This window comes from Impatiens glandulifera, chromosome 2, assembly GCF_907164915.1.
Source record: "Impatiens glandulifera chromosome 2, dImpGla2.1, whole genome shotgun sequence".
NCBI lineage: Eukaryota > Viridiplantae > Streptophyta > Magnoliopsida > Ericales > Balsaminaceae > Impatiens > Impatiens glandulifera.
Window position 1 is genome coordinate 43,895,630 of NC_061863.1, and position 16,272 is coordinate 43,911,901.

The 16,272-nt window shown below is 33.4% G+C and overlaps 1 protein-coding gene across 1 annotated transcript; it reads left to right on the top strand.

Moving 5' to 3' along the window:
* Window positions 1–268: 268 nt before the first annotated feature.
* LOC124926580 (transcription factor TCP7-like) lies at window positions 269–1,467 on the top strand. Its single transcript, XM_047466831.1, has one exon. It carries the CDS (start codon window positions 335–337, stop codon window positions 1,088–1,090), a length of 756 nt encoding a protein of 251 aa, XP_047322787.1. The 5' UTR covers window positions 269–334; the 3' UTR covers window positions 1,091–1,467.
* The last annotated feature ends 14,805 nt before the right edge of the window (window positions 1,468–16,272 follow it).

Here is a 16,272-nt window from a genome sequence, read left to right on the forward strand (position 1 = left end):
TAAATTGATGAGAGAGAAAAATGTTAAGATTATAATCTTAAACGTTGAAGAGTGAGATAGAGAGAAATTTGAGTTTAAACGTAGAAGTGTGTGCGTGAACTTATTACGCAAAATTATTATAGCAATTTATTAAGACAGACACCAATAAGCTACTTATAAACGCTAAATCAAACATGCCCTAGGATAGTAATTAAATAATAAAAATTAATTACCACTAAATGATTGATAAAAAGCTATTTGTTTTCTTATATTCATATCAATCAACCAATCTCTCTCTCTCTCTCTTTTTCACAACCAGTGACTGACGCCATTAATTCTTCTACTATAACCTACCATGGATTCTTCCTCTTCTGCAGCTGACAACCATTCCAATTCATCCAAAATGGATCCCCGGAGGCAACAGCCGGCACCGCCTCCACCGGCAACCGGAGGTCAGGCCGTGAAGAAGCCACCGGCGAAAGACCGACACAGTAAGGTTGACGGACGTGGCCGTCGTATCCGTATGCCGATCATATGCGCAGCTAGGGTTTTCCAGCTTACACGAGAGCTAGGTCACAAATCCGATGGCCAGACTATCGAATGGCTTCTCCGTCAAGCCGAACCATCTATTATCGCCGCCACGGGAACCGGAACTACTCCGGCGAGCTTCTCCGTCTCTGTTTCACTTCGTAGCCCTACTACAGATTCCTCCATTTCAGCTTCCTTGGATCAGAAACCGTTTTTCTCATCGATGAATCAAATTCCATCGCCGTTTATTTTAGGGAAACGGTTAATTCGTTCGGAAGAAGATGAATTAGTCAGTCATCCGCCGCCGTCGTCTCTATTTGGACAAGTATCGTCGTCGGCGACGACAGCGACGGCGTCTACGGAGATGCTATTGCATAATTTACCTTCAATGTCGAATCATCATCATCATCATCAACATCCATCAGCGGGTGGTGGTGGTGGTTGGTTCATACAGCAACAAGCAATGGGGGAAATTCCAGCGGCTAGGGTTTCAGCTAGTTATCTACCAATGGCTCAAGGTCATCTCAACTTGTTCGCTTCTCTTTGCGGCACTCCTGCTCCATACAGCCGTAGAGACGATTGATTGATTGATCTATCGAAGTAGACTATTTGATTTGATTTGATTTGATTCGATGATCAATGAGCTTTACAAAACCTAATTCCTGGCGATTTAGTTATGTGTTTTTAAGATTGTTAATTATTTTGGCGATCATGATCATAAGTCGTGTAAGGAAATCGACTATGATTTGAATCATTGGCCTTCATCCGCCATGAAAGCTAGCTAGCTCTCGATACAAGAGATCGAGCTGAAGAACGAAGAACAGAGACAAACCAGAATGCAAAAGGGTGTAATCTGGTTTTGATTATTAGTAATTTTTCAATCATATGATTATTTATATATATATTGTGTGTGTTAATGTGTATCAAATGTTGTGTGAAATAAAGTGAACTGTTATGATACATCTAGAATGATGACATTTTGTGGTAGCTAGTCTTTTTAATCAATAATTGGATGGCAATATTGGCAGTATACATCTAATAATAAGATTTTACTCAATAAATATCACTTTTATCATATGGGTGGATACTTTGAAAGGAACATAACAAACCTTTAATCAATAAAATGGAGGGACCTCATTATGAGATTTAATTGAGATGTTTGGATCTAACAAAAACAACAAATTGTATGGGAATACGATAAGCACGATACAATGTTGATTATTATTACGACGTTTTCGAGCTAAAGAAATTTTGTTACAATTTTTTCTTTCTTTCTAATTTTGTCTCTTTAGACTATTGAAAGACATGGAAATCAAAATGTTCAAATTCATTTCCATTCAATTGGTTTGATCTTGTTTTTATTGTTTTTTTTTTTTAAGAAATCTTGGTATAATAATAATAATAATAAAAAAAAGTAGGTTATTTGGATTTTTAATAGGTTTATTTATTAAAATATATTTTTTATTTAAAATTTAAATTTGATAAAATAAAGTAAAAATATTTTAATATTTTAGTTGATAAAACTAATGATTTAATCATTATAATGTCCAGGTTTGATAAAGATATAATTTATAAAAATAGGTTAAAAATAAAAATAAAATCAAACAATATGTTTTTAGAATTTTTTTTTATAAAGAATAAGTTATTTGGGTTTTAATTGATTTAATAACTAATATGTTTTTTTGGTATTTAAAATTTAAATTTAATAAAAATAAAATAATATATTTTAGTAGATAAAATTAATGATTTGATAAATAAAATGTTAAAATGCATAAATCATTTTTATTTTTTTATTATTTTATTTTATATAATCCTAAAATTTCCAAAACATTTATAAAAAGAAACAAAAAAAAAATGACATCAATTATGAAGAACCAAATGAACTGACACAAGTGTCAAGCATTTTCATGTGCAAGTCAATTTTACCTATTTTGAGAATCTTAACATATTTGAGGAGTTGTCTCTTTTCCATGTAAATGTTTTTATTTAAAATCTTGTTTCCCTTTTAATAAAAATATAATATAAATAAGGGAACAATAAATATATTTATACATAATTGTTTCTATGTTTGAATAAAAGATAAAATGCATGCATAGGCTTGTTCATTTTACATGTAGACAACACATGAACTCAATAATTAATTGACATTTGTCAATCTTGAATTTTAATTTCTCACAAATAATCACAAATCCATTATAGTTAAAAAAAATTAAAATAAAATCATTTATTAAATTGTTATTAATTAAATATATATTATAATAATATTAATTACACATGTAATATAATTAAATATATGAATTAAATATATGTTACATTAATATTATAGATACAAAATACATATATAACATTAATAAGAATGTTATATATATATTTAATTAATAATGTATAATAATAATGCTTAATTTGAATTGACATAGTTTGTTGGGTCGAGAGTTTTGGTTAATTTGGATATATATGAGAGTAAATGAATACTTTAACCGGATTGTAGGTTGAACCGTCCATAAACTTGAAACGGTTAAAAATAAAAATAAAAATACTATATGTATGTTTCAAACATGCAACATAACAAAAACAAGTAAACTCTTTAACCAACTAAGCTAATACGACTTTATATTTTAAATTTAACACCAAATTTGATAAACGTGCGATATTTCTAATAATATAATTTAAACTTTTTTTAATTAACTAATATATATATATATATAATACTTAATTTGAGTTTGTTTGGTTTGTCGAGTTGAGAGATGTGGTTAATTTAAATATATATGTGAGAGTAAATGAATATTCGGGTCGGATCGTGGGTTGACCCGTCCAAAAACTTGAAACGATTAAAAATAATATAAAATGTTATATGTATGTTTCGAACTTGCAACATAACAAAACAAGTACAACCATTTAACAAACTGTGTTTGAGTTGTGGTTTTTTGAGGGATAATATGTCAATAATAAATGAGAGTGGTTAAAAAAGATGAATCAAATATTTGATTGACCAAAGTGTGAGGTCACGAGGTTAAATTTCCATTGAGATTGGTGGTTTATTTTCATAAGGATAAGAGACGTGTGAAAGTGTGATTGAGATGTGATTTGCTAAGGGATAAGAGGTGGGTAACAAAGGTTCGTGAGGTCAAAAGATTAGAGGCCGATTGAGATTGATGGTTGGTTTTTTGAAGGATAAGAGGCGTGTGAAACTTTGATTGAGATTGGTGGTTGATTTTCTAAGGAATAACAGGCGTTTGAAAATGTGATTGAGATTGGTGATTGGTTTACCGAGGGATAAGAGGCGTGTGAAATATGATAAAGAGGCATATGAAAAAGTGTGAGTCATAAGATGTCGACTAATTAACTAATTTGTAATAAATATTAAATACAAAATATATATACATACACAAAATTTCTCAAGTGGTCTAGAGGTTAAGGTCTTACATTTCATGTTTAAGACAAGGGTTTGAATCCCAAAACTGCAAATTTAAAAGTGAGTATTATAAATATTTGAGAGATCGATGTTAAAGAATGCATTATTGAGTATAATATATGGTAGTACAACTTTTAAACAAGGGATAAGAGGAATATAAAAGTGTAAAGTCAGATTTATTGATTAGTTGACGAGCATTTGAAAGTGTGAGGTCATGAGATGGAAGTTGGATGGTGTGTGGTTTGTTAGTCAAGGGGATAAAGAGACATATGAAAAAGTGTGAGTCACAAGATTATGGTAAATTGGAGGTTAGTAGTTGGCTTGACGATGTATAAGAGGTGTGTGATCAATTGATATTGGTTGCTGATTTATTGAAGTGGGATAAAAGAGGTCGTCTAAGATTTGGTGGGTTGTGTTTGCCGAGGGGATAAAAAGGCATATGAAAAAGTGTGAACCACACAATATGAGGGTCAATTGGGGATTATTGGTTGGTTTGATGAGTGGATAAAACGTGTGTGATCAATTGGAATTGGTTGTTGATTTGTTGAAGTGGGGGTAAAAGAAGTTATTAAATATAGTTAAATTGATTAAAATAAACTCAGGAAATAAGTTTATACATTGTTTTGATGATGCGCGAAACATTAAATAAAACTTAGTTATGCAAAAGAAAAGCCAAAGAGATTGTTTAAAAAAAAATAAAACTAAGTTGTGAAATTGTTTATGTGCAAGTATAACTCAAGAAGCGTGTTCATACGTCTCAGTACAAATAGACGTCTTGAGCTGAGAAAACGTATTTAGATGGGTCTAGCTGAAGTAGCGTGAGTAGGCGTCTTTGCGCGATCAGACGTGTTGTCTGAAGAAGTGAGCAAGCATATGTCTAAAGTTGTGAAGTGTGAGAAGATTCTTCAAGTCAAACAGACGCCTTGCTTCAGAAGTAGTTTAAAGAAGCGCGTTCAAACGCAAGTAGACATCTTAGTCAGCTTATTACAACTACCACCTAGCTTTCAACCAACAGAAAGTTGACACGTAATATATAAATTATATTCGATCGTTTCCTACACCTCAACAAAGGACAATCAAAGTACAATGTCAAATTCCTTGACTTATGAGTGGTTGATCATTGTAGCTCTGGTACAGAGGATCCCTGAATATCTGGATTTGATGTACGACGAATCTTTCTCGATCATTTAACAATCCAAAATTTAGAGTCGACCGTTTCTATGCTTCATTATAAAAGAGCTTTTGAGTACAACGGTAATCTCCTTAGTTCTTAGAGTGATACATACTAGTTCGACTAAGCTCTAAGTTCTTATTCTCTCTCTTACTGTAAAAGCATTCTTTGTATAAGTTGAGAGCATATTTTTGTTGTAAGTTAAACAGAAAGTTATCTGTTTAACAGAGTGAGTGCTAGGAGTTCAGAATAGACAGTTGTTAAGACCTGGGTTTCTGACTGGGTTTGTATAGGCGCTATATAAACCAAAGTCTTTTAGTGGAATCCTTCTAGAAACAGAAGAAGGGGTTACGTAGAAGTTTTATCTCCGAACATCCATAAAACTCTCGTGTTATTTACTTTCCGCATCTTAACGTCTTGTATTCATAACTTCAAATCTAGCAAGAATTCCGCACTTGAAATCGTTCAAGAGTTTGCGACAATTTGTGTAGAATAGAAACATGTTATAAGTCCCTTACAAGATTAAAACCGAATTGAAAGTTAAGATTAACACAGCAACATTCACCCCCCTTCTGTTGTTGTATCCGATCCTAACTAGTGGTATCAAAGCAGACATTTATATTCTCAAACAAAGTAATCATCCAAATCATGTCTCTCCTAAGCAAGATCCCTATGTTTACAAACGAAAACTATGATCACTAGAAGATCAAGATGCATGCTCATTTGTCTGCTATAGGTGACGATATGTGGTACGTTATTACTGATGGCCCAATAAAAATCCAAACGAGCACAACCTCAACCGATGATATTCCTGAGATTAAGACAAAATAAGACATGAATGGACCACTGAAGAAAATAGGAAGAACAACCTCGAAAATATGGCCAAAGACATTCTTTAAAAGACGCTGAAGGATAACATGTTTAGCAAGATCATATCATGCACCTCTGCCAAAGAAATTTGGGAGAGGCTGACTCAGTTGTGTGAGGGAAATGAACAAAGAAAAGAGAACAAACTTATGGTTGTCACACAAAAGTTTGACAGCATCAAGATGCGGCCCGGAGAAACAATGGCTGAGTTCGATGAACGTTTCAGCATCATTATTATTGAACTCTCCAAACTGGGAAAGACGTATAGAAACAGAGAGGTTACAATCAAAATTATGCGTGCTTTGCTCAAAGAATGGGATATAAAGACGATGACCATGAGGGAATCTAAAGACCTCAATAAGATGGAACTACATGATCTGTTCGCCGATCTGAAGGCCTATGAGTTTTAGATAAACTCTAAGGACAAAGAGGAGCCATCCACATCATCCATCTCAACCAAGACGCTTTTGACTGCAGAGGAGTCACCCGTCTCCAATGATGTGAAGTCTGCTGAGAAGATTAACAGTGATGTCATGGCTCTCTTCGTAAAGAAAATCTGCAAATTCATGAAGAAGACCCACACTAGCTCAAATTTTTTAAATAATAATAATAAGAGTTATTACAAGGCTAACTTGAAGTGTTTTAACTATGAAAAACTAGGACACTTCAAGGCTGAATGCAGAAAGCCGAAAAAGGATGACAAGAAGAACAAGAATGAGCAGAAAGCCCTTCTAGCTGAGGCAAGCAAAGGCAAATAGGCCGAGAGCGACTCAGACGACAACTCTTCAAGTGACAGTGATGATGAATGAGTCAAATGCTTTATGACAGATGACGACTCTGAGGTATTTGACTTTTCATCGAATGAGTTCACACGAAATGACTTAACCAATGCACTCAATGACATGGTCATTGAGTATAAGAAGCTTTCAGATTCTCATAACAAAGTTTATAGGACTGAAAATCACGTTTGGTGATAATAACAAAGGTAAAACTGTGGGTAAGGGTAAGATTGTCCATAGTAACTTTACTATTAACAACGTGCTATTAATTGAAAATCTGTGTTATAATTTGATTAGTATTAGTCAAATGTGTGATAATGGTTACACTGTAGATTTTCAAAAACATGCATGCATAGTTAATGATGAGTATGGTATTCCACTACTAATCCTATTAATCAGCCGACTACCTCAATTGAAAGACAACCAGAAAACCAGACTTCAGCAGGCTACTAACAGTCTGGATTTTGCTGAGATAGCTAATCAGACAGTTGACCCTCTAGGACCAAACCTTAGATGGAACAGAAACTATCCACCTGAACTAATCATAGGTAATCCTAATGCACCACTTAGAACTAGAAATCAACTAATGGATGAAATTAAAATTTTGCATTTATTTCTTAAATTGAACCCAAGAAAATTGATGAAGCGTTTCTTGATCTAGATTAGATCAATGCTATGCAAGAATAACTAAACCAATTTGAAATAAATAAAGTTTGGCATTTAGTTCCAAGACCAGATGATCAGTCTGTGATTGAAACTCGATGTTTTTTTAGAAATAAACTAAGTGAAGATAGATTAATTGTAAGAAACAAAGCTAGACTAGTAGCTCAAGGCTATAAATAGGAAGATGTAATTGACTTTGAGAAGTCATTTGCTCCTGTAGCTAGACTTGAGGCTATTAGAATTTTTCTAGCTTATGCAGCCTTTAAAAATTTTAAAGTCTTTCAAATGAATGTTAAAAGTACTTTTCTAAATGGTGTACTTAATGAGGATGTGTATGTTGAACATCCGTCTGGTTTTCAAGATCATTCTCTAACAAATCATGTTTTTAAATTAGATAAGGCGTTATATGGTCTTAAGCAAGCTCCTAGAGCTAGGTATGACACTTTAACTAAATTCTTATTTGATCACGATTTTATTGTAGACATAGTAGATTTTAACAATTAAGATATGTGAATCTTTAACAAGTCTAAAAAGTGTTTTATCTTAATTGTTAAAGATTCACATATCTTAATTGTTAAAATCTACGTGGATGATATTATTTTTGGATCAACTAACCCCAAACTATGTGAGAAGTTCTCTAAGCTTATTCATGATACGTTTGAGATGAGTATTATGAGTGAGCTAACATTCTTTTTTGGTCTCCAAGTTCGACAACTTAAAGCTGGAACTTTCATCAATTAAGAAAAGTATACCAAAGAGCTGTTGAAGAAATTCAATATGGAAAACTGCTCAGCTGCCTCGACACCATTGAATTCTTCAAACAAGTTAGATAAAGATGAAGATGGTCAAAGCATTGACATCACAGCTTACCGAGGGATAATCGGTTCTCTGCTCTATTTAACAGTCAGTCGGCCAGACATCTTATTCGCCATCAGTATGTGTGGACATTTTCAGGCTAATCTTAAACAATCTCATTACGTAGCTGCTAAGAATATTTTAAAATACTTGAAGGGAACTCAATGTGTTGTACTGTGGTATCCGTAGGACTCCAGTTTCAATTTAATTAGCTATTTTGATTCAGATTACACAGGTTGTAAGATAGATTAGAAGAGCACCAGTGGAACATTTCATTTCCTTGGAGATCGCCTGATCTCTTAGAATATCAAGAAACAGACGTCTGTTGTCACATTTACAATAGAAGCAAAATACCTTGCTGCAGGCAGTTGTTGTGCTCAACTTCTATGGATCCAACAGTAATTGAGAGACTACGGTATCCAGGCAGACGAGTCTCCAATCTTATGTGACAACATCAGCGCTATTTCTATAACATACAATTCAGTGTTGCATTCCAGAACGAAGCACATAAACATCAAACATCATTTCATTCGGGAGCATGTTGTTCAGAAGCATGTTCGACTGGAATATGTCTCAACAGACCAACAAGTGGCAAACATCTTCACAAAACCACTCCCCGAGACTAAGTTTTCATACTTTAGAAATATTTTGGGTCTTTTAGATTTAAATTGATTTAAATTTTATATGCGCAAATTTAGGGGGAATTTAGTTGATAAGCTAATAAGTCAGACATGTTAAGACAGATGTCTTAAATCGTGTTGATAGAATAGTCGTCTGATTGTACTGTACATCAGACGAGATGTGCTCAAGCAGCTTGATATTTCAACATAGTCAGACGTGTAATAGTTAATTAGACGTATGCTGACACTACTATGCTGAAAGTTATCAGATGCCTTCATAATAGACATCTCACTAAGTTTAAATTCAAGATATGCGGACAACATAATCAGTCGGATGTCTGAGTGTATTTAAGACGACTCGTCTTAAGCCAAATGGGACAACTGTCTTGATCTTATCAATATGTTGTTGTTTAAAATCCCTCTTTTACAGTAAATGATCACATGTTAAAATAAAATATTTTCCCTCCAATTATTTTGAATTAGATTAATTAAAAATAAATATGTATTTTATTTTAATGTTTATCCTATCTTCAAAAATCTTTTGAAAACAAATTACATGAAGATATGTGTCTATCATGATAAAATATGCGACCAACATCCCTGATAGTTTATTACCACACGCAAACTTTTTAATAGATGTACTTTATGTTAAATGACGTCTTATTCTAATAATGACCTTTATCTGCCATGTGTCAGTCATACTCTATAAAGAGTACCAAAAACGTGAAGAGATTCATTATTCCCTTTGTGATTCTGAATCTCCAAGTTTTTGCTCTCTTTATTGAAATCTCTTAAGATTCTCATTTATCTGTAACCCTAAGTCTTCTTTTTTGCTTATTCTCTAAACCTAGAAATGGCCTCCCTTGTTTTGAACACAATGCAAGTAGACTTTGAGTCCGTTATCTCTTTGGCGCTTCCAGAAATGGCTAAAATGTTCAAATCTCTTGAAGCCTCCGGCCTGAGGAAGTTTTTAGGTTGACCTTTCATCATTCACGAACTGGAGATTCGTGAGTTCTTTACAACCACAAGGATAGTCGGTGGCGATATCCGAGCGACGATAAAAGTAGCATACATCTCCATTTCTAAAGAAGTTTTCGCTTAGTTTTTCGAGCTTCCGACGAAGGGGTTGACTAAGTTCGACACCTCTCTGGATGATACCCTTTCTAAGATGAGGAGAGTCTTCTCAAATGTCTCCTCTCCTGTTGAGATTCACGAGAGGAAGATGCTCTTAAAACCTGAGTTTTGTCTTTTCAATGACATCATCTCTAAATCCCTCCAGAAAAAATATATAATAATATATACTCCAAGGAATGTTTTGAGATGATAGTGGCTATAACTAAGAGAATAGCCATCAACTGGTCAAAAGTCTTTTTTAATAAACTAGTGGAGTTATTTTCGTCTTCGAGGACTCAAACTGGTTATGCTGCTTAGTTCAACATGATGTTCGAACATCTTTAGGTTAATGTGGGACGTGGAGTCCGCACTAAAAACAACAAAGTTATGGACGTTCAAAGGGTTTATAACTACTTCTTCAGAATAACAAAAGCAAAGGACAAAAGCCGTGCAACCTCCGTTCAATAGTTAACTGATCAATCATTAGAGAGGAGAAGAAATCTGAGGATTTAAAGTCATGACACTATAAAGTCTGTTAATGAGCCTCCTGGGCATGCTGCAGTAACAGATTGATCTTCCTGATACTGTTAAAAAGGGGGAAAGAATCGGCAAGCTATCGAGGGGGAAGATCAGGTAGAAAGGATAGTCAAAGGGAAGAGGAGACTGAGAAAGACCCATTTTGTTCATGGGAAATTTTGCTTATATATATAATCTCATCTCCCTTGAATTGATCTTATCAGAAATAGACTTGAATTATTGCTAACTTACCTGTTCTTCTAAACTAAGTTTTAACATCATCAAAAATGGGGATATTGTTAAATCTAGTTAAATTGATTAAAATAAACTTAGTAAATAAGTTTATACATTGTTTTGATGATGCGCGAAATATTAAATAAAATTTATTTATGAAATAGGCAAAGTTGAAGAGACTGTTTTAAAATAATAAAACTAAGTTGTGAAATTGTTTATGCGCAGATATAACTCAAGAAGCGTGTCCAAAAATCTCAGTACAAATAGACGTCTTGAGCTGAGAAAATGTAATCAGACGGGTCAGGCTAAAGTAGCGTGAAAAGACGTGTTTGCGCGATCAAACGGGTTGTCTGAAGAAGTGAGCAAGCAGACGTCTAGAGTTATGAAGCGTGAGAAGATGCTTCAATTCAAGTAGACGCCTTGCTTTAGACGTGTAGTCTGAAGAAGCGCATTCAGATGCCTTGCTTTAACATCAGTCTGAAGAAGCGCATTCAGATGCCTTTCTTCAGCAACAGACTGAAGAAGCGTGTTGAGACTCCTTACTTCAGAAACAATCTAAAGAAGCGTGTTCAGACGCCTTGCTTCAGCAGCCGTCTGAAGGAGAACTCTGCTCATCAGCTTAGTGGACAATAGCGTTCATTGTAAGTAGATGTCCTAGTCAACTTATTACAACTATCACCTAGCTTTCAACCAACAGAAAGTCGACACGTAATATATAAATTAGAGTCGACTATTGCCTACACCTCAACAAAGGACAATCAAAGTACAACGTCGAATCCATGGACTTGTGAGCGGCTGATCACTGTAGCTCCGGTACAGAGGATCCTTGAATAACTGGATTTGATATACGACAAATCTTTTCCAATCATATAACAATCCAAAAGTCAGAGTCGACTGTTTCTATGCTTCATTATAAAAGAACTTCTGAGTACAATGGTGATCTTCCTAGTTCTTAGAGCGATACATACCAGTTCGACTAAGCTCTAAGTTCTTATTCTCTCTTACTGTAAAAACATTTATTGTATAAGATGAGAGTATATTATTGTTGTAAGTTAAACAAAAAGTTATCTGTTTAACAGAGTGAGTGCTAGAAGTTCAAAACAGGTAGTTGTTAAGACTTAGGTTTTTGACTGGGTTTGTATAGGCGCTATATAAACCAAAGTCTTCTAGTGGAATCCTTCTAGAAACAAAAGAAGGGGTAACGTAGGAGTTTTATCTCCAAATATCCATAAAACTCTCGTGTTATTTACTTTTCGCATCTTAACGTCTTGCTTCCATAACTTCAAATCTAACAAGCATTCCGCACTTAAAAACGTTCAAGAGCTTGCGACAATTTGTGTAGAATAGAAACATGTTTTAAGTCCATAACAGGATTAAAACTGAATTGAAAGTCAAGATTAACAAAACAATATTCAACCCCCTCCCCTTCTATTGTTGTATCTGATCCTAACAAAAGTCGACTAAGATTGGTGGGTGGTTTGTCGAGTGAGGGATATAGAGGCATATAAAAAAGTGTGAATCATAAGAGGTCTACTAAGATTTGGTGGGTGATTTGTAGTGTGGATAAAGAGGCATATGAAAAAGTTTGAGTCACAAGAGATCGACTAAGATTGGTAGGTGGTTTGCCGAGGGGATAAGAGTTGTGTGAAGTCACACGATGAAATATCGATTGGGATTTGGTGGTTGGTTTGCCGAAGTGAGGATAAAATGTAAGAGGTCTTCTTAGATAAGAGGCATGTGGAAAATGTTAGGTCATGATATGAGAGGTCAATTGAGATTTTGGTGGTTGAATTGACGATAAATAATAAGTGTATGAGTTCACGATATGAGATGTGGATTGTATGTTTAGTGATTAGTTTATCGAAGTAGTGGTAAAATTGGTCGCAGTAATTGATAAGAGGTCGATAATAGTGTAAAACACGTCTACTATTACTTTAAATAAGAAAAAAATGTATGACACAATTTTAAGTAAAATCTCTTGATCGATCTTTAGTAACTAACTAGATAAATGGTGTAATTGACTTGATTCTTACTAAGAAAAAATCTACATTTCTTTCAAGTTTTTTTCAAACTCATAAAATTCATTTATTTAACTTTTAATATTTAATGAATTTTAAAATATTTGTTAACATTAAATTTTAGAATGAACTTAATTTTTACAAACTAAAATTAATTTTAAATTAATTTAATTTGAATATTATTAATTTTATCTAAAATATTTATAGATAAATAATATTTTGTTTATATTTTTACCCTTGAAAATGGAAGGGATTCATGCTAATTTAAATTAATGATTGTAGACACTCAAATTTTACACTACACAAATTAATAATAATTTTATACTACTTTTGAGAAATAAAGAGAAAAAAAAGTCAAACAAGACTTAAGCCAATTTGGTCTAAACCAAACTATCATAAGCTATTGGTTCAACCCAAGCCATAAGTTAAAGCCTAATAGGCCATACCTATCAAGCTCTCCCGCCCAACACCAAAACAAGCATAATATTCAGTTTGGGTGTAAATTAAATAAACAAAGAAGCTGTTAGGATCGATGTTGACTATAGATTGGGGGTTTTGAATAAAGGTAACATCTTTCAACTTTCACTTCGATGTTAATCATGTGAGGGATTAATATCTATTTCTATTCTTCACAAATCTTTGCAAACTCTTGAACGAATTCAAGTGTGGAACAACTTACTGGATTTAAAGCGTGAGATGAATGAATGCAAGGAACGGAAAAGAAATAACACAAGAAGTTTTTATGGATGTTCGGAGATAAAAACTCCTACGTCACCCCTTCTTTTGTTTCCAGAAGGATATTCACTAAAAGGCTTTGATTTATATAGCAACTACACAAACTCAGTCAGAAAACACAAGACTTAACAACCGCTTACTTCTGAACTCCTAGCTAACTCTATGTTAAACAGACAACTTCTGTTTAACTTACAACACTGAAATTTCTCACAGAAAGAACAATAGATGAATTAAAAAATGATCTTCAACTTAAAAATCTTGTTCACGTATTGAGCAGGGAGAGTATTTTCACAGATAGACTTGGAGGCTATCAAGTGAATAGTCTTGAGGATTCTAAGAGAGAGAGAGTCAGAGATTTTCTATTGTACTTTGATTGCTTCTTATATTGAATTGTAACAACGATCAAATCTTTTTCATGGACACGTGTCCTCTTTCCGACGAATTATGTTGATGAGCTGAATAGATAACTAGATGCCTCTTTAGACGACTGCAGAGGCAAGTCATCCGACACTTCTTTAGACGGCTACAAAAGCAAGACGTTTGATTGCGTTCTCTTTGAGACGTCTGCTCACTTTCCTTTGACTTTAAGCTGTGCCTAAAATAATAAAACTCCAATTATTATAAAATTTCACCGATTGAGATTCAAATCCGCGAATTCTATTATATAAACTGAACACTTAACTACTACACCACTTAAGATATTGATTTCTTTGTATATATATAATTGTAATGACTAACAATTATATATATACTTAGTTTTATCCATTCATTATCAAAACCATTTCAATCATCAATCATTAACATCAAGTAGGTTAATTATCCTAAATCAATTAAGACCTTAATCTAAAATTTTCTCCATTTTTAATTATTTAAGCTAAATTATCAAAACCAGGTGAGATCATGATTTAAACACAATTCAAAATTTTCTTCCTTTTTGATTATTTAAGTTAAATTATCAAAACTAGCATTTAGCCCGTGCATTTGCACGATTAATAATATAAAAAATCGTGAAAAAAAATTACGGATAACATTTTTAATTTTATTTTTAATCGTTTTAAATTTATGGGTGGGTCAACCCACAATCCGACCCAAGTATCCATTTACTCAACATCATTATATATATATATATATTAGTTAGTTAAAAAATTGAATTTATATTAATGTTAAAACGTCCCGCGTTCATCAAATTTGGTGTTGAATTTAAAATATAAAGTCTTAGTAGCCTAGTTGGTAAAAGGTTGTACTTGTTTTTGTTAGGTTGCAAGTTCGAAACATACCTCTAGCATTTTTTATTTTATTCCGTTTTAAATTTAAGACGGATCAACCCACAATCCGACCCAAGTATCTAAATTAACCACAACTCTCGACCCGGCAATCCGAACACTTTAAAAATTAAGCATCATTATATATATATAGATTAGTTAGTTAAAAAGTTGAACTTATATTAATATTAAAATGTCCCGCGTTTATCAAATTTAGTGTTGAATTTAAAATATAAAGTCTTTGTAGCCTAGTTGGTTAAAGAGTTGTACTTGTTTTTGTTAGGTTGCAAATTCGAAACATACCTCTAGCATTTTTAATTTTATTTTTAACCGTTTTAAATTTAAAGACGGGTCAACCCACAATCCGACCCAAGTATCTAAATTTACCACAACTCTCGACCCGGTAATCCGGACACTTTAAAAATTAAGCATCATTATATATATATATATATAGATCAGGTGAGTTCATGATTTAAACAAAATTCAACAATTTCTTCCTTTTTAATTATTTAAGCTAAATTATCAAAACTAGCTGAGTTCATTATTTAAACAAAATTCAGCCATTTCTCTCATTTTGATTATTTAAGTTAAATTATCAAACTAGGTGAGTTCATGATTTAAACAGTTTAGGTATTATCGTAATCTAACAATCCTAAAATATTTCTAAGGTAAGAAAACTAAGACTCGAGAAGTGACTTTAAGAAGATATGTCCGTCAATAGCCAATTATTGCTTGTCATATGCATGGAGTAACCATTCTCCATATTCCATACTTAATCTTCCATGTTGTTGTCCTATTCTACCTGCACTTATAATTATTTACAGCTTTGGTACCCAAAATTACTTAGGTCCATGGTGGATTAGCCCTTTGGGGATCCATACTTAAATTATTCTTATGGATCTCCCATTCTGTGTGTATGTTTTAAGTTTGGCATAGTTCTTTCTACTGGATGATGATCCCTTGACTTCAGAAAATGATATTTGATAAAAAAAAAACTCTTGACTTTCTATCAAGTTTTTGTTTTCCAGATCAGTTGACTGCCCTTTTCTTGGATTTCAACCAGCTTTCAGTTGGCTTCATATAAGTGATCTCATCCTTTAAAGTTAGATCTTCACAGCTCAGATCAGTTCCTTTATTAGTTAAATGTCCCCTGACAAAGCTTATAGACTTAAGCTCGCCTTTCACTGGATTCAACCTTTTATTGGCCTTATTTGGGTTGTCATAGTCAAATCCTAAACCGGATTTGTATCCGGCAGGCCTTAACAGACTGATCTGCTATCTGACTACATCCCTAGATTTCGTCTAGGAACTGACCACATATGTCAAACGTTGGTTTTCAGACGAAAGAGTAGTTTGAATATTTTCCTTGCGCTTCTCATTCTCAGATGAGAGCTCGGTCATTTTGTTTTCAAAATCTTTCGGTTCAGATACTTGAGATGAAGGGGTGTTATCAATTTTATTTTTCAAACTCATCTCATTAAAAGAGTCTGACAACTTCTTGTACTCAATGACCGTGTTAT